This window comes from Raphanus sativus, chromosome 7 (genome assembly GCF_000801105.2).
Source record: "Raphanus sativus cultivar WK10039 chromosome 7, ASM80110v3, whole genome shotgun sequence".
Taxonomy (NCBI): domain Eukaryota; kingdom Viridiplantae; phylum Streptophyta; class Magnoliopsida; order Brassicales; family Brassicaceae; genus Raphanus; species Raphanus sativus.
Window position 1 is genome coordinate 19157025 of NC_079517.1, and position 26684 is coordinate 19183708.

General features: G+C 31.7%; 1 protein-coding gene and 1 long non-coding RNA gene across 11 annotated transcripts; one reads left to right on the forward strand and one right to left on the reverse strand.

The window, feature by feature from the left end:
- Positions 1 to 843: 843 nt before the first annotated feature.
- LOC108829708 (uncharacterized) lies at positions 844 to 24558 on the forward strand. 10 transcript variants are annotated; one of them, XR_008936944.1, is made up of 7 exons: positions 846 to 1104; positions 1202 to 1282; positions 2669 to 2793; positions 3102 to 3432; positions 12312 to 12399; positions 17185 to 17305; positions 23322 to 23387. It is a non-coding gene; the product is annotated as an uncharacterized LOC108829708 (long non-coding RNA). The 10 variants fall into 10 exon arrangements; XR_008936952.1 differs by lacking the exon at positions 23322 to 23387 and adding an exon at positions 21803 to 21928 and having other exon boundaries at positions 844 to 1104; positions 2669 to 3432; positions 17181 to 17305; XR_008936948.1 differs by lacking the exon at positions 23322 to 23387 and adding an exon at positions 24441 to 24558 and having other exon boundaries at positions 845 to 1104; positions 2669 to 3432.
- On the reverse strand, positions 23118 to 24866 carry LOC108829706 (uncharacterized). The gene is made up of 2 exons (XM_018603310.2): positions 24500 to 24866; positions 23118 to 23900 (listed from the first exon to the last, which is right to left on the reverse strand). Exons 1-2 carry the CDS (start codon positions 24741 to 24743, stop codon positions 23302 to 23304), a joined length of 843 nt encoding a protein of 280 aa, XP_018458812.1. The 5' UTR covers positions 24744 to 24866; the 3' UTR covers positions 23118 to 23301.
- Positions 24867 to 26684: the final 1818 nt, after the last annotated feature.

Here is a 26684-nt window from a genome sequence, read left to right on the forward strand (position 1 = left end):
CTAAAATTAGTTAATTTGTTTAAGGAAATATATTAAATACGAAAATTAAGTTAAGTTTGATTTAGGAAATAGTTTAATAAATAGGAAAATACAATGATTCTTTAAAGATATATTCATTTAATTACTTCAGTGGCATGTCATTGTAAATAATTTGGAAAACTTAGGGATATTTTATATTTGTACTTCTGTTTTAATAATATAGACTAGGTATTGATCCACGCCTTGCGCGGGGTGAAAAATCCGTAAAGTATTTAATAAAAAATAATATACATATTATAAATATTAAGTTTCGTGTATTATTTTGTAACATAATATCGCATAACTAAAATTTATGGTTCATTTATTATAATTGTATGACTACTAATGATTATCTTAAATTTAAATAAAATTCACAAGACCAGGTAAAACGCAACATAACACTCTATTATGTTTAAAAGCATGATTTCATTGTTCATTGTTTTTTTAGAAAAAATATGACAATATTTACATAATATTAAATTAATTAATTATCAAATTTTTTAAAACCAAAAAACAAATAAATAAGAATGTATGATTGTGTTTTAAAAAAATCCCAAAACAATGGACTTTTAAAATAATTTTAAAAGTCAAAATACAATTTATAAATTACGTTTCTGACAATACTAACAATGATACCATCTTATTAACATTAAAATACACAGTTTTGCGGTTAACATAGAAAATGAAAAGTTTAAAAAATTTACAAAAGCGGACATCTGATAAAAGTATTGTAATTTCTCTAAGATAAATTGATTTGGGCTTATTCTATGGGCTTGGGTTTTATTGCAGCCATCGAGAAAGAGGTGAAAGGGGATCTAGGTTTAGGTGAAGAATCAAATCGATCCTCTTCAGTTCACCTGAAACTGTAAAACAGAAGAGACAAATGAACTATGCTATCTCCTCCTTTCTTATCTCTTCTCCTCGTTTATTAAGGAGAGTCTCTCTCCAGCCGACATCTTTTCTCGATCTGCCTCTATCATACATTTTTCTTCGGTTTACCTATATATGAAGACAGGCTTGCGAAACAAACTCATCATCGGAATTTTCGTCATCATCTCCAAAGGAAACTGCTTCATTAAATCGAAGGTAAGAGCACTGAATCGAAATGTATAAATCTCCGGTAGACTGATATATTTATGCTTCGTTTCATTATAAATTGATGTTTATTGTTTAATAAAAACAGATTCGAGTGAAAAACCCCAGCTTCTGAAGTTATACAAAAGCAATGGAAGAGGCGATCAAGAGTTCACAATTTCCATCCTAGGTTAGACTCCAATCTCAGAAAATTATTTTGTCTCGTTAATAATTTATTTTACGTCTGATCAAGAAATTATGATCGGTTTGCTTATAACTGAGTCAAACATAAAAACAAAAAAATATAGAGATAAGCCTCACGAAATTCATAAAACATTCTTGCAAAGTAAAATAACTCAAGGTTTTAATTCAACCCTGTAAATAACTAAAACATGATTTGCTTTTAATTAAGAAAAACCATAAATAAATAATAAAATAGAACTCCAATGCTTCCTTTCTGCAAAGTCTTCAACTCTTTTGCTTTTGAATCAGTTATAAGCGAATGGAATCCTGGAATAAATAGATACTTTACATTAGCAAATAAAATAGTCACCCGATGTTTCATATTTACAGTAATTCCTCAACTTAAACATTACAAAACTTACATTGATTGGAAGTACTGAATTTCAGCAAGTTCAGTATCAAATAAAATATCAGAACAGCCTCCAAAGTTGGTTAGATGCAGTAAGCGTCCTATCAAAGTGAACAGAAAATATTAAAATTTGCTGAATTACTTGGTTGGAAGCTAATAAAACTTACCTTCACCCCACTCAATTCGCCATAGCTTCAAAACACAAATAACAATATTTGCGGTTGTCGAAGACCAATATTCATACAACTTCTCAGCAACATTTCCATAGGCAACACACCTTATTTCGGTAAAACTACATAGAATTTAATAAGTGTTATTTTGTTATCAAATATGACCTGTTGTAAAAAAAAAACATTTAGAAGAAAAGCACTCACTCAATATCCATTAGGGAAAACTACATTTGGATTTGTTGTCCCTCGTAAATGTGGTTGGGTTGCACTTTTTTAGCATCTTGGATATTGCCTACTTTAACCAAAGCTCCACATAGGTCTTTCTCACATGTCAAAACGTGGTTATATATTATCAGACACAATAGAATGTTGATGCTATGTTGAAACATTGAAAGAAGTAAATAATATAAAATTTAAATAACTTATCAGTCCTAAATAGACATACCAATACAAAATTTAGGATGCGATAAACCACGAATGATGGTTTTGTAATCCGAGCAGAAAAGAAAGCTAAACTCTGTGATAGGATCAATCTTGGATAAAACTGACTTTTGAGTGAGGGTGATATGGTATTTGTTCCTTGTTATCCATATCAATTCAAAAGCATAAGTTAGTTTAAAATCGTAGATCTCAAACCAATCACCTTCGTTTAGACTTATTCCAAACGGCAATTTTACATCTCCAGGTAAAGTTGCTTGAATGGTTGTACCCTATATTAATAAGTAAAAGATATTTCAGAACAATATATAAGAAGAATAATATAAAGAACTATTAGAATTAACTACTAACTTTTTCATCTCCAAATACCATGCAGGTAGTTGGTCGAATACAACCAATTGGAGACTTCCATGTTCTGACTATCTTCACACGGATTGTAGGCTGCTTTTTGCCGCGAACCAAGGCATCCAAACAGTTGTAGGGAGACATCGTAAAGACAGGGTAAGATGTTTAGTTCTTTGTTATTTCTGAATGTTTAGTATTTAGTTTCGAGGCCATAATATACAACCAAATATACCATATATTGATATAATTTACTTGGCACACACATTTTGTGATTATAGAATGTTCGTTTCAATATAGCAAGCCATATAGAATTATTTCCGTTAGCATATAAAATATGTAGTCTTCGTATATATGAATATATAAAGAATATACTCTATGATCTATAATTTACGCCGTTAAAAAAAAAAAAAAGATCTATAATTTACTTGGCACACAATTGATTGCATTTATTATTAACCTTGCAGGAAACTCTGAGAATTATTATACAATGGACATAAGAATATTCATTTCAGACTTAATAAAGATGGAGGAGTGCACATAAGGAAGTGTGTAAATTAGAGCCTAAAGATAAGTGCTCTAGACCATAGAAACGTTAATATACATAAGTTGTTTTAAATGAATAATAAAATGAAAGTCTCATTTTAATAATTTTTAACAAATCGGTTATATTGTTTTTTTTTCAGGAAACAGTTATCAATAATATTAAAGGCCCAAAGAAAATGAAAGCTCAAATCAATGTAACAATACAACCACAACAGTGAATACTACCACGACAGTCAATATCTCTTTCATAATGTTAGTACCAAACGCAACTAAACTATTAATAATGCAATAAGATTGGCACTGCCGATAGAATTTAGTTCACATAGTAAAAATTAACTGTTACTATAATAAAAAGAAATTACTGTGATTTTCATAGACGAATATTGGAACGATTAAGAACATAAAATAGATTTCTTGTAGGCTTGGTAGATTGGGTAGTCTTTGAGAGTGTATTTTATTTTGTTTGCTTTCGTCATAGATGAGTTAAATTGAAAAATGGGATGTCCCTGCAAAAGATAAAATGAAATATCAACACCCCAATGGAATTATTGAAATCCACATAGATGTCTTACAAAGTATATAACTCACAAATCAATGTGTAAGTATATCAATCTTATACCTTAATGTTAGGAGATGATCATAGTAGCAGTGCATCCCACTTGATCTTGTAACAAAGCAGTAAACTCCACTGAAAAAAAAAAACAAATTAGGTTATACACGTTAAAGAAATAAAACCACCTTTACACATTTTTAAAGAGTCACTATTTCATCAACAAAATACAAATTAAACAGTTGGTCAAATTACCTATCCCTCTTTATCTTCAAATAAGTTATCGAATATATCCTTGTAAACTACATTCATAGTTGAACTCTGTGGTTTCCCATCCTTGTCAGTAATAAGGATCTTTAATCCCTTCCTTGATTTCACTCTAGACACAGCCACATACAATTGTCCATGTGAAAAGACAGATCTAGGTAGATACAGACCAACCTTTGCAAGTGTTTGTCCCTGACTTTTATTTATTGTCATAGCAAATGCAACTTTCAATGGAAATTGCCTACGCCTCATCATGAAAGGAATCTTAGAATCTGTTGGTGTTATTAGGATACGATGTAAGAACACCTTTTCACCAATTCTAGTTCCACTGATAACCTTTGCTTGAATGATGTGATCCGTAAGTTGAGTTATCTGCAACCTTGTCCCGTTGCACAAACCTTCAGTAGGATCAATATTTCTCATTAACATAACCGGCGTTCTAACCCTCAGTCTTAAACAATGATTTGGTAGCCCTGATGTTTTAATACTATTGAGTAATTCAGCCGTGAAGACCGAGTCATCTTTTGCATTTTTATCAGCTGGATCTATACTATCAGAGCTTAGAAATATTTTTTCCTCACCTATATAACAAAAGATATGATAACGTTAGAATTCAATATATTAGATAGCCATACTAATTTTAATGTCTACCAGAAAAACTTAAAACAAAGGTCAACAATTTGAATACCTGTTGAGTGATCGAGCATATAGTTGTTAATCATGTCCACATCTTCATTTGTTGGACACAGTATAGCTATTTCCTGGAAATAAATAGGATCTTTTGAATCTTTGAACATATTCCCGTAAACTTCCGATACAATTGCTTCGATAGGATCATTGCACTGTGTAATTAGAAGATCTTTAGGTATGTCAATCATAATTTCTCCATTATTTGGTTCATTGATTTTTCCTTCTCCTAAATCCAAAATCCATTTCGAGAACTCTCTGATCTCTTCAACTTCCCGATTGTCCGGTTCTGGAAATAGCCTCATATTTTTGGTTAGCTCCAAAACTTTGCAATGCCTCCACAAGTAGGACGAATTAAGAGCTGCCATTACTATATCCGCTCGGTTCCCTCTGGGAATAACAGGGAGTATCTGTCTAAAATCACCACCAAAAACAACAACCTTCCCACCAAAAGGTCTTTCATCTGTAGTTTTCATAATATCACATAGACTACGATCCAGAGCTTCGAAGCAATATTTGCTCATCATCGGAGCTTCATCCCAAATAATAAGAGAAGCTCTAGATATTAATTCTGCCTGATCGCTTCCAGGTTGAATCTTGCAAGTTGAGAATTCATCAGGATTTAGCGGAATACTGAACCTGGAATGAGCAGTCCTTCCACCAAGAAGCAATAAAGCGGCAATTCCGCTAGAAGCCACATTAAGGACGTCATCACCTCTAGAGCGGATAGCAGCCAACAATATATTCAACAAAAAAGTTTTTCCTGTTCCACCAAATCCATACACAAAGAAAACTCCTCCTAATGAACTATCAACACAGCCTATAATTTGGTCATAGACACCCCGTTTCTCTTCTGTCAACTGTCGAAACAATTCGTCGTGTCTTACGCGTAGCTCTTCATGAGGATAGTTTAATTCATCTTGTAATAGCTGATTATCTGATATAGACTGATCGTTCCCAATAGGTTGAGGCATCGTTTCCCATTTACCCAAATAACTATTCTTACTGCGCAAGATCTTGTCAATTTCCAACAACGTACAATTCAGAATTTGTTCTTCACTCAATACCAAACCTACACAATTGTAAATACCTACGTAAATATTCATTTTATAGAAGGGGGCAATTCTATTGCTTAAAAGGAAAAAGAAGTTTAATAACCTGGATTTCGACGCTGTCGTTGCTCAATGTACAGAATGTCTTCTGATAGTATGTCTTTCGTTGCTTCCCAAACCAAACTGGGCGATGATAAACTCTCAGATAATAACATCTGGCAGAAAAAATTGCGTACATAACATCCTGAGGCCCAAAAGCTACATTCCTTCAGTCCTTCTATATATTCTTTGTCATCATCTAACAAACCAAGCTTATAACACGCTTCTTCAAAACTCGGTTGAACTATCCCATCAACGGTTTTGATATCATTATAACATATAGCCCCTTTAATTTTATTGATCAAAACCCTCAAATAATATCTCTGTCCGGAACTTGGAGACACATGCTCTAGCCTACCTATTGCAAATCCTTTTTTCCGTTTTCTCCAAACTTGTTGCTTCCCATCATATAGAAACCTTGTTGGCATTTCCGGATAAGTGAGTAGTCTAGCTTCAGGGTATTCTATACAGCAATCAAACCATGCTAAGAACATAGTCTTCGATCTACTGACCCGAGCAATAACAGTTTCCATTGTATCGCCTTCCTTATAGATTACTGATTGCTCTCCTTCTAGATGAAACGTTAGTTTCTCAACTGGTGTAGATCGGAAATGCGTTGGAAAGGCAAAAAGCCTCCAACTTGACTCACAAGAAGATATATATCTACAAACGAAATATAATTAACCAGTTAATAATTTGTGGTTATAAGCAAAAAAAAAAACAATTTAAACTTCACAGTAAAAGATATGTGAAACATATACCTCACATCAAAATATTTCTTAATTTCATCAACAGCTGGTTCACTTTCTTCTCCAGCAGCGGGAACACCTTCTCGCTGCCCATCAGTGTTATCACCAACACCCTCTCCACCAGCTTCCACACGCTCTCCAGCATTATTAATATTCTCGTTTCTGTCTGAACCACCACTTTCCTTATTACCTTTCTGAGTAATTGTTGCTGTGACACAGTCTTGACCTTTGTGAATATACTTAAATAAGTATTTAATAGATCGGGACTGATTACACCACTCAACATTAATATGGGCATTATAACTAAGAAGAAGGTTTTTGTTATATGAAACTACGAAGCTGTTATCCAACTCAATTCCTTTCTTCTCAACAACAGAACCACCTTCTCTTCTACGATAAATAGGATACCCTTGTGAATCAACTGTAGTTTTATCCACCAACTTTCTAGGAAAGAATTTGGTACAACGCCCATCATTCATACACGGGGAGTCTTTGTTCACAACACCACCTGGACCATGAATCATTGTGTCTCTAACAACCTCGTACAGTCTAGGCTCTTCTTTTTTATCTGGAATCTCAGCTGATATAATCCGATCAATATCATCAGAATTGGGAAATTTAGCTGTCCGATCCATGAATAGTAAAATATGCGCATGTGGCAGCCCTCGCTTTTGAAACTCAATAGTAAAACAGCTGCACCAAGTTGAAACAACAATTATATTTATTCAGATATATATACTAAAAGACTGTAATGTTTAAATTACTAACAACATTCTTACCAGAAACCGTATTTCCGAGCAAATGCTTTTTCGTTAGATCATCCATTAAACTATCAAGCTTCACCTTGAATAGTCGACAGCATAATTCTGGTCTGTCTTCAGATCTTAGATTGTATTTCTCAAAATATCTTATCAGTTCTGGCCACTTCGGATTACACGTAAATATAATAAAAAGATCAGGAAAACCGAAGTATTTGCAAATAGACATACAGTCTAAATACATCTGATGCATGTATCTTGGACCACCTGTAAATGATGATGGGATGATGATACGGTTTCCTTGGATAGGCAGAGAAGAATGACCATCATTTGCAGCAGACACAAATTTACTGTAATTTAGGGTCCTCAAATTGGACTGATTTTTCCTGATATATCGAAGACGATGAGTTTCGATCATTGTATAAGCATCAACCAAAAACTGTTAAGTAAACACCTTGAAAGAAGTAGAACCTGAGAACCACCCTTACGAATTTGAATTCGATATGCAAAAAACTCCCTCATACTGATATTCAGTTTCTTGATCTTAGTTGTACCAGTAAAACCGTTTTTTATACCCAAACGGAAACCGTCTTCTCCGTAAGGAAAAATTAAAGGATACTGCAGTGGTAGATAGCAAGGATGTAACTCATTGATCCTCTTTAGTTTACCAGAATTCTTTTCCAAAATTATATCCCGCTTATCCATATTTAGCTGAAAATCTCCAACAACCAAAGCTGCTACTTCTGATGTTGTCGGTAGATTGTAGACTCTGCCATCTTTCTGACGATTGTGGATTAACTTCAAGGACAGTTCTTCACATTCATCTTCATCATTAAACCTTTGCATTGCATTTCTGAAACTCTTGACGTGAACATTGCATTCCCTTAACATCTCCATAATAGACTCAACCAAATCAGGTCTAATCTTGCTTTTTCCAGCATCCCCACTGATATAATTATCAAACAACGAAAATAAATAAATCATAGACCATTATTAAAAACAGTAATAGAAAAACCAATACTTAATAACATATATTAATTTTACCTCAAAGCAGATAACCTATTCTGTACTTCATTCTCTGTATCATGGATATACAACTGAGAGAATTTAGCTTTTTCAGTAGGCTTTGGCTTCACACTGCCAATCAAATGATAGTTTTCTCCATGTAGTTTAAAAACTTTAGTACCTCTCCCTGTGTTAATAGAATTATCAATGTTCCCTCCAAGTGATGTAAAGGAAAACATCATGTTGATTGCTCTAATATTATCACGGAAGTGTTTACTAATAACATCATCATTAGTCAGAAGCCCTTGTAGATATTCTGGTGGTTCTTTGAGAAGTGGTAGCTTGATTTTTCCTCTATTACAACACATTGTAAAAGTGGGTTTTTTTGTTTTCCTGTTCCTGCCTATTCGTTCATTATACCAGAACAATGCTCCACATATTGGACATTCATGCATAATATCACCGTCATCTTTGTACTCTACAAATAAAAAAAAAACATTTTCGTTAGATGTCATTTTTATCAATTAATAAGATAGTTATCAATTATATATATATATATATATATATATATAACTTTTACCTTCCTCTTTTATATTACCACCAAGCACGACACTACGTTTAGCGTCAATTCTTCTAGATGTCCGACTAACAAAATTGGTTGGTTCTTGTCGTTTTCCAGTTGTTACTGAGTCATCATCAGATGTATCTGTATTTTGTAACTCATCGTTACCTTCGTTACTTGAACAATCCCATATATCTTCACTACTATCTGAAAACAAAAACCAAAATATAAATTTATATGCCTCTTAATATGCTCAGCATGTTACCATTTTCAACGGGAAAATCGCATAAAAAACCTTGAGAGTGGCACCTACTGACACTTTAAACCTTGAAGTTTTTCGACTATCACTTCAAACCTTCAAAGTGGCATTGGTGTCATAAAAAACCTTCAACTTGGCTTACTTTTCCATCAAGTAAAAAACTTACCTGCTGTACAGGTAAAAGTGATGATGTGTAGGTTTTTTCGAAAAAATAATTATTTAATTAATAAAATAAATAAAATGAAATAAAAATCAGAAAATTAATTAAAAAATCAGTTAACTAAATAAAAATTCAAAAAAGTATAACAAAATTCAGAAACTAAATAAAATTTAGAAAATTAAATTAAATTTCAAAAATAAGTAATATTAAATTAAAAATCGAGAAGATTAATTATAAATTAAAGAAAAAACACAAAAAAAAGAAAAAGAAAAATTCATATTGTTTTTTTAAATTAGAAGATTATTTTAAAGAAAACAAATATATTATCGTTGACAATAACAATTTCAAACATATCACTGATAACGATGGTGATTTCTCACATAATCATTAGCAGTGACATTTTTGACGTCTCTCAAAAGATATATAGTTTCCGACGTCATCATTAAAAATAAAAGTAAATATGTCTATAAAGATTTTTTTGACAACCATCATTTAAAACAATATCTACAGTTTTAAAAAACCTTCACATATCTACCGTTTTAAATGACGGTTGTCGAAAACATAGTTATTGACATGTTTACCATCATTTTTAACAATGATAACGGAAACTATCATTATGAATATGTCAAAAAATCACTGTTAATTGTTATGTGAGAAATCACCATCATCATTAGTGATATGTTTGAAATTGTTATTGTTAATGATAATATATTTGTTTTCTTTAAAAATAATCTTCTAATTTAAAAAAGCATTATGAAATTTTCATTTTATTTTTTGTGTTTTTCTTTAATTTATAATTAATCTTCTGATTTTTAATTTAATATTACTTATTTTTGAAATTTTATTTAATTTTCTGAATTTTATTTAATTTTCAGAATTTTGTTATACTTTTTGAATTTTTATTTAATTTTCAGAATTTTTATTTAATTTTATCAGATTTTTAATTAATTTTCTGATTTTTATTTCATTTTTATTGATTTTATTAATTAAATAATTATTTTTTTCGAAAAAACTTACAAATCATCATTTTTACCTGTACAGCAGGTCAGTTTTTCCTTGATGGAAAAATAAGCCAAGTTGAAGGTTTTTTATGACACCAATACCACTTTGAAGGTTTTAAGTGTTAGTCGAAAAACTTCAAGGTTTAAAGTGTCAGTAGGTGTCACTCTCAGGGTTTTTTATGCGATTTTCCCCATTTTCAACTAAAACATTTTATATTTTGACCAACCTGAAGAATCAGAGACTTCCTTCCGTTGCGAACTTTCAGTTAATCCAGCTTTACTTTTTCTTGTTTGGGGTAACAACTTTTCTGATAGAACCCCACAACGATGAGTTTTAGGAAAACGACGCGGACTAACTGCTCAGAAAACAAATGTAATAGTTTGATAGAGAAGCACTGAAAACGCTTAATTTAACTACAAATTAAAATGAATAAAACATACTCTGTGATCCATTGGTAGATGATATGCCTGGTTTGTTCTTGAAGAGTCCTTGAACCTCAGAATTTGCATTTTGTAGACATGATGTCCTTTTTTCACGCAAAAGGTTTATTCTCTCATGTCTTCTTTCTTTTGTTTTAGTTGATTCTGTTTGTATTTGCTTTGTTTGATCAACTTGCGCTCTTGAAGGCTTGCTTGTCATCCTTTGATGAGGTAACTGCGTCTTCTTTTGTGACATTCCAGGGAGATCAATAGTAGATATTAAACTACCTATGAATGAAAAAGATAATAATAGGTTAGAAAAGTGTGTTATAAAAACTTAGTCTGTTAATGCTTCTCTAAAATAACGAACCTTGTGTTGGGCTAGCCGCTGAACATATTATTTGGTTATTACTTGTCCCTTGAGTATGACTTTTTTCATTACATTTTATATTCGTTCTTTTCTGGCGCAAAAGATTAACCCTTTCTTGTCTTGCATATCTTTGTTGACTGAATAACGAACTTGTCAAGTCACCAGTAGGATTGTTCTGAGTGGTCTGGTTATTCCTTGTAACAATGTCCCGAAAGTGAACTGGTCGTGTAAATGTCCCCGGTGTGTCTGGATAGCAAAATAACATAGAGAAATAGTATAGACAATAGATTGAAATACGTTGCCACCTAACCAATAAAAGCTATGCACAATACCTTTTATAAGCTTTGAAGGATAACCACACTCTCCAGTATTTTGACTCCCATTATTATTCCGTCCAATCTGACTGAAATTTCACTTCTTAGGTAGCAATCCAGTTACTTGTTCGCACGAAACTGTACTATCTGCGAATAAAAGCAAACTAACATGTTGAGAGAATCATATAGAAATACAGATTTCACTATAGTATAACTACTTACTTTGTGATAGTTCGTTCAAAGCACTAATTGGCCGGTAATGCAACAAAGCTTCCTGAAGAGTAGATTGACAACTGTAAAAACTATTTGTTTTGTCTTGCAAAATTTCACGCCTTTTGGATCTTCCATCTTTTTGGTTTTCAGACCAGTTGTTAATCTCAAACGTCTGATTAGGCGAATTAGAAAAACGTATGTCGTCTGCAAATTTGACAATTGCTTAAAGATCCTTTATACACATCCTTTTAGTAATACATAATTATCAAAAAAACAACAATATATCAAATTACCTTCTCTTAGTCTCTTTGGTGGACGATTTTCACTATCACCTTGATGATTAGAAATACCCTTCTTACGTTTCATAGCTGAACTTGTGTTTATCGTTTTAAGAGACAAACACTAAGCTTTATAAAAACGAAAAGACTTTTCTATTGTATTTTGTAAATAAGATACACCAAAAAGAAAAAATATATACTTACCTACTATGAAAAGAGGCATGAAAAGAGGCAGAATATATATTTTGTATCTCTGTATTAATTGTAGGGTTACTTGAATAGTAATATTAATTTTATTTGTAAAGTGATCAAAGTTTAGAATATATATATGAATTGCCTTATATGTCAATAATTTTGTGCTCAAAAGAATTTTTCAAATGGAAACAGGTTACGATGCAGAGCTTAAACCTCGCGGGACAGTTGATTAGGAACAGTATGCAAATCAGGAATCTTAATAATGCATCGAATATTATAGGTATGTCTCTTCAAACTGAAAATCAAACCATCAATTTAAACAAAATAAAATTCAATGACTAAAACTTAAAACTTGTGTCCATTCTTAAAACGTGACTATAACTTCGACAAAACATTCTCTTAAATAGAGACTCACGTCACCAAGTAACTGCACTTATTAACTTCTTTTGTTTCTTCAGTGAATTGTTTGATTGGTAAATTTGCCGGCGACTTCCTTATTATGTAAATCACATAGAGTCGAGGTAGAGCCCTATTATCAACCAAATTGCTTAGGTATTAGTCCAGAAAATAAAGGAACACCAATTTATAGTTTAAAACTTTGATACTATATTACCTCTGAGGATCCTTCCCGAGTAGTGGAGGCAGGACATATTGTTTTATGAGATCCCTGCAAAAACTACATTAACCAAAAAAAAAATTAACGTAGACCACCTTTCATTCTTATCAATACAAATAATTAGGAATCTATCTTATTAAAGGTGAAGTACAAATTCGGTGCGTTTGGATACTTGGATAAGATTATTAAAAAAATTTGGTGTGTTTGGCTATAGGTGTAACAAATGGTTCACGATTATTGCTAACTTAAAAAAAAAAAATCTATAACCAAATCTTACTCACCACCTAATAAATATCTTAGGCAATCTAATAAAAAAAATCTATAACCTTCTCTTTCTCTCGATTCTTTCTTCCCAAGTAAAAGTCATAACATAATTAAATATACTTTCCCTTAATGCCACACTTTTTTCGCTAGATATTTAGAAAATTAACTAATACTTCAATACAAAATATCGATATCCCCTATCCCTTTTGCACGCTAAAACTGTTTAGAAAAATATTCTCATTAACAAAATCTTAGATTGCATAAGTATATCTATCTTATTAAAGCTGAAGTACAATTTCACTGTGTTTGGATACTTGAATAAGAGTTTTAAAAAAAATTGGTGTGTTTGGAAACATGGATTGTAGTCTTTAAAAATAATAATTTTGTTTGGAAACAAAGATAGTAGTATTAAACAGAAAAATTAATGGGCTTAAGTCATTAAGTCCATTATAAAAGAATGTTGTCAATATATATAAGAAAAATACAATACAAAGCCCAATTTGAAATACCAACTCAAATTATGGTTTTTATATTTCATATTAAGTTTTTAAAATATAATATATGTAATTATTTATATGATGATACGTATTAAATACTATTAATTATATGATTACTTATATGATGGTACATACAAAATACGATTAATTATATGATGAAATTATATGATATATAATAATGACTAAGGATGAGTTTTCAGACATCCATACGGGTTTGGTTCTGATTGGTTTGCGTTTCGGGTTTTCGAGGTCAAAGATTTCAGTCCTATTAGGATGTTTCTAAATTTTTGTTTGAGTTTGATTCGGATCTTTGCGGGTTTAGTTTGGGTTTGGATAACCTATTTAAATTATTTTTAAAGTTTTAAATCACTATATATTTTAAATTTCTCAAAATCTATAAATAAAGTAATATATTACCTATAAATTTAAATAACATATGTCAGAATACATAAGCTTAACATATCAATTGGGTTGATTTAAAATTTTGGATACGGAATCAATAATTATTTTAAGTATTTTTGGTGATTTGAGTATACTTTAACTATTTCAGATATTTGTTTTTGACTATCTATATATATTTTCAAGTATTTTAAACCAATTTAAAATTATCATTCTTGATGTTTTATATACGTTAAATATAAAAATATTTAATATATAAGTATATAAATCTATTTTTAGATAAATTCAGGTACACGAATATTTCGGTTCGGATCCGATTCGGTTCTCTAACTAACAAAATTTTGAATAATTCGACTATTTAATCAATTTATGTTCAGGTTTGGTACTATATTTACGGATTGGTATCAGTTCTGTTCCTTGGATTCATTTTATTAAACCCTAATAATTACATGAAAAACAAATATCATCATATTTTTAAAAATATACATCCGCGTAGGTGCAGAGATCAAAGTCTATAATCATTTATTTTAACAATAAGTCAAATAAATATGTTGATTGAAGAGCGAATAAAACAAAACTAGAGAAATACATAGTTTATCAGAGACACTCTATGTGTCGAATTTATTAAAAAAAATTATTAAAATAAATAAATTCAATAATTACAAATAAATAATATATTTTATAAAAGTGAAAAATAATACCCGCGCTTTCGAAGCGCGGGTCAAAATCTAGTTACACTTACTACCGGAGAATGGTTACAATCAAATTCAGTATCAATCTCTGAAGTAGTCAAAATCTTAACCACTTTGTAAGGTATATTCTGGTACAAATAATTATCTTTCTCAATAGCAATTTTGAACATATAGTTTTTCCCAATCAACTCAGACAGAACAGAAGGAAAAATTTCCAGAACTTCATTCTACATTGTTAACCATAAGAATATTAGGATTTCACTTAACCTTAAAGAAAATGCCGTACTAAAACGGTTGAGATAACAAATTTAATATTAGTTGAATACTGACCTTATTAGATTTTTCACCAGTTCTGTTTAGGTAACGGAGCCGTATCAATTGTTGTGCAATTTTGTCAAACACAAGAAACTTGGTGTCGCTAGAATTATCAATAACCACCATTTCAAACTTCAACCTATACACAGAACAACAAATACATTAAGCCAAAATATTCCTGTACTGCCGATGTAAAAAATAGTACTCTGAAATATAAATAATTACCTACGTGGTCGTTTTGGACAATATGTTTTACAGTTGACACAATAGTAATTATTTGAAATAAAGAAATCATTATTTGATCCATCAATAGAGTCTTTAGGCACAGTCAAAGCTTTCTGTGCGCAGATTTTGCAACAAACATAGAACCATCCCTTTTCAGTATCAATGGCAGCAATGGTACACATAACAATACACATCTGAACCTATGCAGTAAAGAAATCTGGTCACCCCCGAGAAGTTCCAAGTAATATGAATTTTAATTAATAAGAGTCAGCAATGTAATTACCTGTTTGGTTGCCAATACCTCAGCAATTGTTTTCATTGGGGTAGCAACAAAAAATTGTTCCTTCTCGAATATATCAGAAAAAGTACAAAGAGGCTTCGAATCCACCATTTTTAAAACCAGATCATCCTTTGGTAATCTGCAATAATAAATACAAAGCAGATAAAATTATAACCACATAATTTAGGCTAATTTAGATAAATGTACACATGTAAGACATTGTTTATAATTCAATAGCTTACAATGAAACAAAATATGTAACCTCTTCCATGCCAGGATTGATGGCGACATCAGAGACTTGGTAGGCATTAGAAACAGTACAATCATCTAGATACATAATAAAAAAATTACAGTTTTTTAAAATGAACTACAGATGATTTCAATTTAATAAGCATAATATATAGTGACAACTTTATAAATATGACACATATACTACCTTTCACAATATGGACCTTCCCAAACCTTAAAATGATCACAGCCTGTTGTACTGAGAGTTGAATAAAGTCGCTAACATCCAAAGCAAATTTACCCCACAAAACAATATTGAGCCGACAATCACTGTAAGTAAGAAAAACATTGGACAATGATTCTCAATACTTTCATATTACTAAGACTGTTAGATTGAGAATAATAATGAAAACTTTACTTTTCATTCCGGAGTACCAAAGAAATTTTTTTAGTGTCCTTTCCATTGACACAAACAATGTCCAAGTCACTAACCTCAACTATCTGTCCGATAACGTCTACAGAAAATCCAGTAAACAAAGGTTTAAAAGTTTAAATAGTAATTAAAAAAATTATTACCATAACAACCAAAAACAAATATGTATACTCACCGATCAAGTAATCTGTGTTAACACCACCATATAAAATATCGCAGAATCGACTGGCTGGAAACCAGTTAGGCGGTCAGGGAGAAATTCACATACACGGACACGGGTAGAGTTTAAAAACTCTATCATGTATGGATGTTTGGTTGTTCGATATGAACCCCCAGCGGTGGTGACTGAGAAATTTATGATCACCTTTGTATAACCCTCTTTCAAGTATGGATCAAACCTTGGTACCAATTTCTCATTAACTGAAGCATGAATTTTATTTCCCTGTCAATTGTACAAACAATAATTTAATTCATTCGAAATTATATAAATAAATGAATCCATCAGCAACACTTACTCTGAAATCGCATAAGACCATCTCAATACTCTTTCCACTAGCTGTTGAATAGTTTTTCCACAAACGAATTATCTTTATCTTTATCTTCCACATGGAATTGTTAGGTTTCAACTCCAAAATAGAGTTGAAAGTAAACATCACAGATTAGGTTTCTCCTTGATATGCTTTGTCCTTTAGTATTTTTATATCTATATTTTTTGGGAATGAAAAGACGGTGTAAATATATAGTGTTATATATGAAAACTTATAATTTTTGTCGACACAAAAAAGAAGTCCAAATATTCCACATATGTTATACAACGGTGTCATTATATAAAGAAATAAAGACTATAGTAAGTCATAATGGGAAATTTAGGTTACTCATATATACATAAAATTTGAAATTTGGTAACCAAGTTTTGCGATTACCAATCCAGACTCCTTCGCAAATTATATTACCTAAAAAGATTAAATTTTTAACCAAGTATTGCCATTACTATTACAATTCCCCTTTGAAAATTATAACAATTTCAGTACATTAGAGAAGTAGAATATATAACACGAAGGTTAAATATTTTTAAGCTGATGAAATATTTCATTTTCCTTTATGTTGGTAAGACAGGGTTTAAAGCAAACCAACGATAACCGGTGATTTTTTAATCTTGGAGCAATAAGGAAGCCAAGAATATCACGTCCCATGGAAATTACACTGACGTTCGATAGAAAAGACACTACTTAAAAAGGTACGTCTCCAATACAAATAGAATTTAGAGTAACCTCTTGAGCGGAATAATAATTAACCCTGTTAAAATATTTCGAATAGGATTAAATAATAGAAGTTGATTAGCGTAGTTGATTGGTAGTAATACTATATAATATTAACAAATTACATAAACAATAAACCAAACAAAAAACGGGCCAGTTCGATCACCAAGACAAATCGATTTCTCTGAACTAAAACTAACCAAATATAACAATATAAGCTATATATATGAAGTACCTGACCAGTTCGATCACCAAGATTATGCATGGCATTTCTTTATTGCAATGATGCATGAGACGAAATGACAACACAATATCAGACAGCCTTTTTAAAGCTGCACGGATCACATCAAATATTTTTTGATTCTTGCACAAATTTATAATCTAAAACAAGCCTATCTATTTGTTTATATAACTTTCTCTTCCATCCTTTCATGCAAACCACCTCAAAACCATATTTGGTAAACGCAGCAAATTAAAGCAAACAAACTCAACATCCCTTACTAAAGAAAGACAATGTCATCCGAGAATTCTATAAACAATTATCCTTCCCAAGAAAGCTTAGGTGACTCGGTCGACGAAAATTCATTGAGGTCAGATCCCGATGTCTATTTCCGTACCGTTAGGCTCGACTATTTTGTGGTGAATCCGATGGAAATGTTGACGAATCACGCCAACTTCAAAGCACTCTGTTTAGAGCATGACAACGCCCAAGCACACTACATTGAAGGCTTCCTCAAATACTTTATGGAAGACCAGAAACGAATTGGTTCGCGCCATCTCCGCCTGTCATCATATGGGGGCAATGATCAAGGTACTTATCTCTATGGTCTTTTACTGCTAGCACGGGGTTACTATCCCCAAGGAAAAAAATACTTGGATAAACTCAAGTGGAAGCTAGAAATAGAAACCTCTGATCATTGCTGGACCATCATCAAGAACTCACTCATCGATATCCCCCACATAATGAAGCATGAGTACTATGTAAATATGATCAACCTTAAGCCACACGGAACATGCAATCCGGATAACATGGTCAAACTATGCGATCATTGTTATTTATTTCAAAAGGGTGAAACAATTTGTCAACTTCGCGAGAAATAAAGAGTAACTGATGGTGAAGAGTTGTGTAATCCTTTTAATCTAGGTCGTAAGATGTTTCATGTTCTATTTCGAATGTTTGTCTTCGTTTGTTTGTTTTAATCAAGTATGTGTAATCGAGCTTTGATCATGTTATGATCAGTTTTAAAAAATGCAACTTAAAACGGGTTTGTAGTACTTCATTTCAGAAAATTCTAAAATACAACCAAAATGTTATATCCAAGACCGATGTATGTCACTTAAGTAAACTAACCATGTAGCAACTAAATGGTAGAAAAAACGATAAACAATAAACCGAACAAAGAAATAATATAAAAGTAGAGGCTCTTCATTAATTAAATGTCAAACAAAAACTCTCAAAATAAGATAAAAATCATAAAAAACCTTAGCATGCAAAATAATCCAATTCTTAAATAAAATAAAACCAAAATCAAAATATTATAAATAGAGTGCCTCCACCATCCAAACTGCCTTCACCTAACTAACTCTAGCCACTTTTATGAATCTTTTCCTTCTTCACTCGGTTGAAACATGGAGCCCGGGTAACAGAGTTTTGATCAACCGCTTCCTCGACGTTAATAACTTGGAGTCCCTTGCGTTTTGCTGGGGTTAGTTCCGGTAGCTGTGAAATCTCCGATGAACCACCCGATAAAATCATAGAACCCTGCAACAACAGTCGATATTAGTAGGTATAAATTAATTAAACCACGAAATCGAACTATAAACAAACTATAAACAAACCTCGGGTGCATCTGAAAGGACAGAGTTTTCTGGAACTTCATTACGAATTACAACCTAAATTGAATTGGTAATGTAATATTAATTGACCACTTCCTAAGAATTACAATGAAAATAATTAAAGCACATTACACATTATCTTTACCTGATTGTTTTGCCCATACTCATAGATCATGTCAGCGTCGGTTATGATTTTCAACACTTTGTAAGTGTCATGCTTGTACACAAAATTCTCCCGCTCAATACTGACCTTGAATAAGTAGGTTTTACCCACCAGATCGTTCAGGGCTAGAGGGAGATCTTGGGGTTCTTCAATCTGTTAAATATATATGTGATATACGAACATATAATAATCAGTGTATTGTATATCATTACTACCTAATCCTTTATAATACTATAGCAATACCTCGTGACAATTCGGACCAGTCAGCTCAATGCACGGCTGATGAAGTAGTTGAATAGCAAGATTGTCAAATAGGAGAAACTTTGCATTCGCGGTATTATCAAGGACAACCAAATGCAATTTGTACCTATACATAGAATAAGATAATATCGTTATGGTTTACCCGGTCACAAAATTTATTCTAAAATTACATATAAAAGAATTAGAACATCAATGGCTATAACCAAACCTTGGAAGAAGCTTTGGATTGTATTCTTTGCATTTCTCGCAGTAGTAAGTAAAACCCAACTTACTTTCATCTTCTTCATCATCAATATCATCATTAGGGACAATCTGCACCTTTTTGGCACAAACCTTACAACCCAAATAATATCATCCCATGTCGGAATCAATGGCAGCAACGGTACAGAGAACTATACACTTCTCGACCTACATAATCAATTTAGAATTCATTATATGATTATAGTAATTCAGAGTAATAATACAATAACACGCAACCATTATACCTGTCTTGATTCAAACATCTCCGCAATGGTTTTTCGAGGTGTGTGCACAAAAAAATCTTCCTTGTCCGAAACCCCATTAACCATAGCTAGAGGCTTAGAATCAACAATGGCTAAAGCAAGATCATCTTTTGGAAGCCTTTACAAATATTTAACACAAACTATTAAATGCGTATTATACAAATTTGAAGACAACATGAATACTATTAAAAAAACTGAATGTAACATAATACACGAAACAAACTTACAATGCTACAAAAGCTTCGACCTCAGGCATGGTCGGATTAAGTGCAACAATCGAAACATTATAAGCATTGCTGATGCTACGATCCTCTGTCAATACCAAAAAAAACAGGATTAGATGCTTTAAGAGGATTTGTGAAGAATATATACGTTTCTGGAAACTAAATATAAAAAATGGCCATGGCCAATTAGAGATTATTTACCCTTCCAAATTTTAATCTTCCCAAACCGCAACACACATATCACTGAACGTTCTCCACGAACTTGAACAGCTTCAGCAACATCCGCAGCAAATTTCCCCCATAAAACCAATGGGAGACGGTCGTCCCTAATGCATACATCAGTGATTAGTATGTAAAAAGTATGAAATTTAACTTAGGTTCTCTCTTTACAAACTACGTTAGTACATGAGGTCTTACTCAGTGTTACGAAGTTTAATGGTAATCTTGTTAGTGTCTTTTCCATTGACGGAAACAATTTCAAGATGTGTCACTTCCACAATTTCGCCTATGACATCTGTAAGATAAAAGATTAAAATATGAGAAGTGATTTAGAAAAGTTTAGACAGAGTTTATGATACTAACCAACCAAGTAGTCTGCATTGAGAGTTCCATCTAGTAGCGACCGGTAATTAACCGGTTGAAAACCACTTAACACTCTTGGTAAGTCCTCACAGTTTCTCACACGGGTTGTTGCTAGGAAACTTATCTTGTACGGATGATTGGTTGATCAATATGAACCACATGAGTGGTTCAAAGAGAAGTTGATGAAATTTTTTGAACCACCTTCGATTAGGAAGTGATCAAACTGGTTCACCAATTCTTTTTTCACAGTTGCATGAATCTTATCACCCTATATAAGAACAATCATTATAAATTTATTCATTGCTTATATATGTATGATGCAAAAGTAAAGTTATTATACATCTTTGTCAAGAATACTTACATTAGCGTCGATGAGTACCATTTCAATGGTCAGACCACCGGCGGCTGAGTACTGCCTCCAAAGACGGATGATCTTAACTCGGATTCTCCACATGGACTTGAAAGGCTTAAGCTCAGACACTGTGTTCATAGTTATACAATGTAAAATAAATTTAGAACGTTTGTAATTTGATAGAGGATGTGTTTTGAACTCCATGTAGGCAAATCCATTATATACTAACATTGTTTCCAATGACGATGGTGGACCTATTAACTATACAATATCAGTTATGGCATGATAAAGTAATTGCTAATCTCACAATAGGTAAGTTTATTAATTATATACTTGCTATGCAAGTTCTTATATATCACGTCCGTTTTTTACTTCTTCTTCAAGTATTTTACTTCATATGCAAGTATTAATTGAATCTGGACGTTTTGATTCATTTAATGTGTATATGCGTATTATACAATTTCGAACATTCGTCTATTTAAATATGTCAACTAATCAATGCACATGTACGGGATTATTGTGTTGTGTTAAAGAATTGAATGTTACGATTACAGAATTGAATGCAAATTACGTCTCGAGATGACACGTAAGCCAATTGTCTGAGAGACACTGAGGAAACGACACGTAAGCAAGGCACTTTGAGAATGCTTCTCAAATAATATATAGGGGATGTCTGAATGATCACGTAAATTTATTTGGCTCAACAACAACTTTTCATTATTTAAATGTGAATACATGATTATAATCTCATGAAATCTTAAATCTGACATACAACCGACGAAATTTAATAACGCATAAGAACACTGAGTCAAAACTGGGTCGGATCCTATACTACCCAACAGAGCTGTCTTTTTGTACGTGCAACTAGAGCAGTCGAACAGAATCCAAAATTTTAGAGGGTCTATAGTTTTTGTTTTTGTTTTAGTAATAGCTATACATATAAAATCATATATTTTAGAAAATCAGATAACTATCATTTAAATTTAATTTCCATATCTATTAACCAATAAATATAAATTATAAATTTAATTTTGTTAACACAATCAGCAAAAAATGCAATAAATCAGGAAGTAATTAGCATTTATATCAATTATATATTTTGGAAAGTAAAAAATAGATGTTGGTGTTTGTTTTAATATTCAATGTAGGTTTAGAAAGTTAATATTTTAATTTAATTATGTTTAGGGAACTGTTATTAATTAGTGATTATGAATAGGAAGAGAAATATATAATTTTCACTAATATTCCTAAAAAATAGTAAACACAAAAGAAATACTAGTTTAACCTTCCGTCGTGAAAGAAAAAAAAAAGAGTTTCCAACTTCTTGTTTAATGAAATTAAGACTATATTTTTTTTTGTCTAGCCACTATACATATTCTATTGTTCTATTATTTTTTTATAGATTATAGCTTCTGATTACGGATATAAAAAACATAAAAACTGAAAATTCATATCTTCAAAGAAGTGTTTTCATAAACATTTAATTAAAAAACAAAAATATATCTTTCCACCAAACCAAAAAATTGGTCGATGATTTTACATAAAAAAACTAGAAAATAGTGTTATTTAGAATAAAAATTAGATTGGTACAATAATATTTTATCTGGAAAATACATAAATAATTTTAAATTCTTGAAAAAGGTCTTGTTTTTTAATTTGAATAGGGTCTTTATAGAGTTCAAGACGGCCCTGCTACTCAATCTAACTCACCGGTATATTTTTTACCATAGAAAAACGAGTTCCTCCTACGACACGGTCCGAAAGAAACCGTCTCTTAGAACACGTAAATGTTTTAGATCGCCAACGTTCCTTTATAACCAGGAATGCTACATCATACTGTTCCAAAAAAAGCTACATCATATTCAAGGAAGATAAATCCAAACTAAACGGTTACGATACGTACGTTGCATCATAAATTTATTAGATTTTGACATTCACATACATCCAAGACGATTATTAACTTTTTCCAAAATGTTTTCTTAAAGAAAAACACCCTAGTTAATATCATAATATATACTACCAAATATACGACTTTGATAATAAATATTATTAATCATGCACATGTTATACCAGCTACTCGACTCGCCGGGAATCTCTCGGACACGGTTTTCCTAACAAGAGAGTTAATCTCCGGGCCCACTTCCTTCTCTGTTGACTCTGGAATCGTGGTCAACGATCCTGACTTGTCATAAACGACGTAGTATCGATCTTTATCGCCACCGCCTCCGCCATGACCCGCCCTTTTGTAGACCGGCGAAGAAGGAGTGCTTGAGGACAAAGTTTGATGATGTTTTGGTCTGAACACTGATTTCAAGAATCTCTGAAGAGAACGAGAGATCTTGTTTGAAAGTTTCTTGTTTCCGGAGGAGGAACAAGAAGTAACCGGCGGAGGAGGAAGAGGATATTCCGGCGAGAGCGAGTTCAGAAGAGGGATTCGGCGGTCGGGGAGGTGAGACATGGACATAGTTCTGGCGGAGGAAGCAGATATAGCTGATTCGAGTTGGCGTTTGAACGAGTTCAGCTCGAAAGAGTCGTAGAGAGAGCTACCACAGTCCCACACGTGTGAACTCGCCTTCTTGTGCTTCATGTTATTATTCTCTTTCTTCTCTTCTTCCTTTTTGGTGTTTTCTACGTTCTGTCTCGAATCTCTGCCTGCAAAATATGTGAGCTCATAAAACGGCTTACATACATATGGGCTTATTATACAAACACGTATATATTCCATAAATAATACAAGAAAATATAAAAAGTAATGACTGATTTAAGCGATATGATCTATGTTCCCACAATCATTTCGTAATATTATATTTAATGGACAAATGAGGAAAGGGAAATAAAAGTTGAGAAATAGCTAAAAATTTATAAGATTTCGTAAATAAATTTAAAACTACAATTCATAAGATGTGGTAAGAAGACATATTTCTGCGGTTTTCATATTTATGCCCAAAATCGTTATGTGAATATAATACTGCTGGTGCTAGATATATAGCTTTTTTTTTTGATCGAGATATATAGCTTAATGAAGAAAGCAAACAAACAAACATAGAGACACACAATCCCCCATATATATATATACCCTATATATATGAGATTTAGCAATTGTAATACAATATATTCAATAGAGTTTTCTTTTTCCTTTTTTATTGCCTACAATTTTGATATGTATATGACTTTGTTCCATGTATGAAATAGTCAAACAAAGATTTTAAAAAAGAGAAGACGAACAGAAGGACAAAAGATCGGCAGCTTACCATTTTCCAACTTTTTTATCATCTCAAGTGATGAGGATGACGATCTTGAGTCACTCTTAGTTTGATCTTGATCTTGTTTTGCTTCATCTGAGTTGTGACTCATATTTGCTTGTTCTTTAGCAATATCTTCATCTGCGGCTTGACCAATCAGGACACACTCTTTCATCTCCTTCATATCATCTTCCACTACTTTAGTTGCTATAATCTCTGACTCTAAGGCTTTTGGTTTGACTTTGATCTCCATCTTTATATCTTTTTCGTGCCAAATTGAAGAAAATATACGCAGATCGATCTAAGCGTTCAGTCTTTTTTTTTTTGAAACACAAGCGTTCAGTCTTTAAGTTTACAATAATAACTATGGAAAATGGAAACCTGTGAATTGTAATATTTGGGTGGGTGTTGCGTATTAATAGGATGTATATATATCATATTATATATGTATGGAGTCAATTATATATATGGAGAGAGAGAGAGAGAGAGAGAGAGAGAGAGAGAGAGAGAGAGAGAGAGAGAGAGAGAGAGAGAGAGACCAAAAAGAAAAGTGGGTGCTTAATAGGTGGTGAACAATGAATGATATTATGAGCTTCACGGTCTGTTTAGTGATTGTTAATTAAAGACTAACTCACATGATATGTATATGCTAATTTTCTCAATGTTTGGCATATATTTGGAATTTGTACTCTATTTTTCACAGATTTTTTGTTATCCTAAAAAGCTGTTTACATAAATTACATTTTTTTGTGCAAACGTGATGTGTTTTTTTTTTGCTAAAAGATTTCCTATTAAACACACATGATGTGTTCAGATTCAGATATATTAATGCTGAAAATTTATCAACTGATCGCAATTTCGAATGTCAGAAAAAATTAATCCATTTTTATTTTAACTAAGATTAATTGAAAGATAAATTTAAGTATTTGACCCTCAAGCTCGATTAGTTGAATGGATAGTTTAAAAATCAGTAAATGATCACGAAAGTGCGAACGAGATCATACGTGTCCGAGTTTCATGGATTTTTTCACGTGGTTATAATATAATACTAGATTTTGATCCGCACTTTTGAAGCACGGAATATTTTACGATGAAAAATTTCACTACTAATTTAACAAATATTTTGGTAAATTTTAAAGAGTGTGTATTTAAAATATTTTTGCATTTAAATCAGTATTTTAAATTCAACCCGATTGTGATTATACCGGTTAATCCGGAGATCTGACAATTCAATTTATATTTTTAAAATATTCATATTAAAAAATCACTAAAATCCGAGACTAACCGATTGAACTGATGGATGACCGATATGTAATCTAATTGGATTTAAATTGTAATAGCTTCATAATTTGTAATCTTATAATCGAGATTTTAAAGTTCACTATTTTGCAATTTATGATAGTGAACTTTAAAATTATGACGTTTCTACAAAATTTTAAAGAGAAAATGATAGATATAAAATAACTAAGATTAATTATTGTATTATTTGGAAACATTGATAGTAGTATAAAAATATATTGTTTGGAAACATTGATAGTAGTATAAAGAAATAAATATATTGTTTGGAAACATTGATAGTAGTATAAAAAAATAAGTATATTATTTGGAAACATGGATAGTAGTATAAAGAAAGGAACATAAAGTGATTTAATGTATATTTAACTATAAAGTATAAAGATGTATTTAATTTAAAAACTTACAAAATAAATGTTAGATCCAACAGAATGTTTCTGTTTTAATAAGATAGATAATCGACTATGTACTATATCTATCTTATTAAAACAGAAACATTACAACTTCTTCTAGGTGGATTTTAAAGGTGGACCTCTTATATTTAAATTAAACATCATCTCTTATTTATAATACATACCATATACGGTTTCCATATATTATTACATGTGGATTTAATACGTACCATTATTACATGTCGATTTATATACTAAAAATATAATACGTACCATTGCTCTGAAACTAAATCTTACAATTATATTGCAATTATACATAATTTATCTGTTTGTCCATATTACAATTATATATAATATCTATCTTATTAAAACATAAACATTTTAACTTCCTCTAGGTAGATTTTAAAGTTGGACATCACATTATTATTCTTAGCCTAACCTTTCATTTAAGTGTTTCCTTAGAGAGTTTAATATCAAGCACCTATCATTTAACTCCACCGTAATTAATA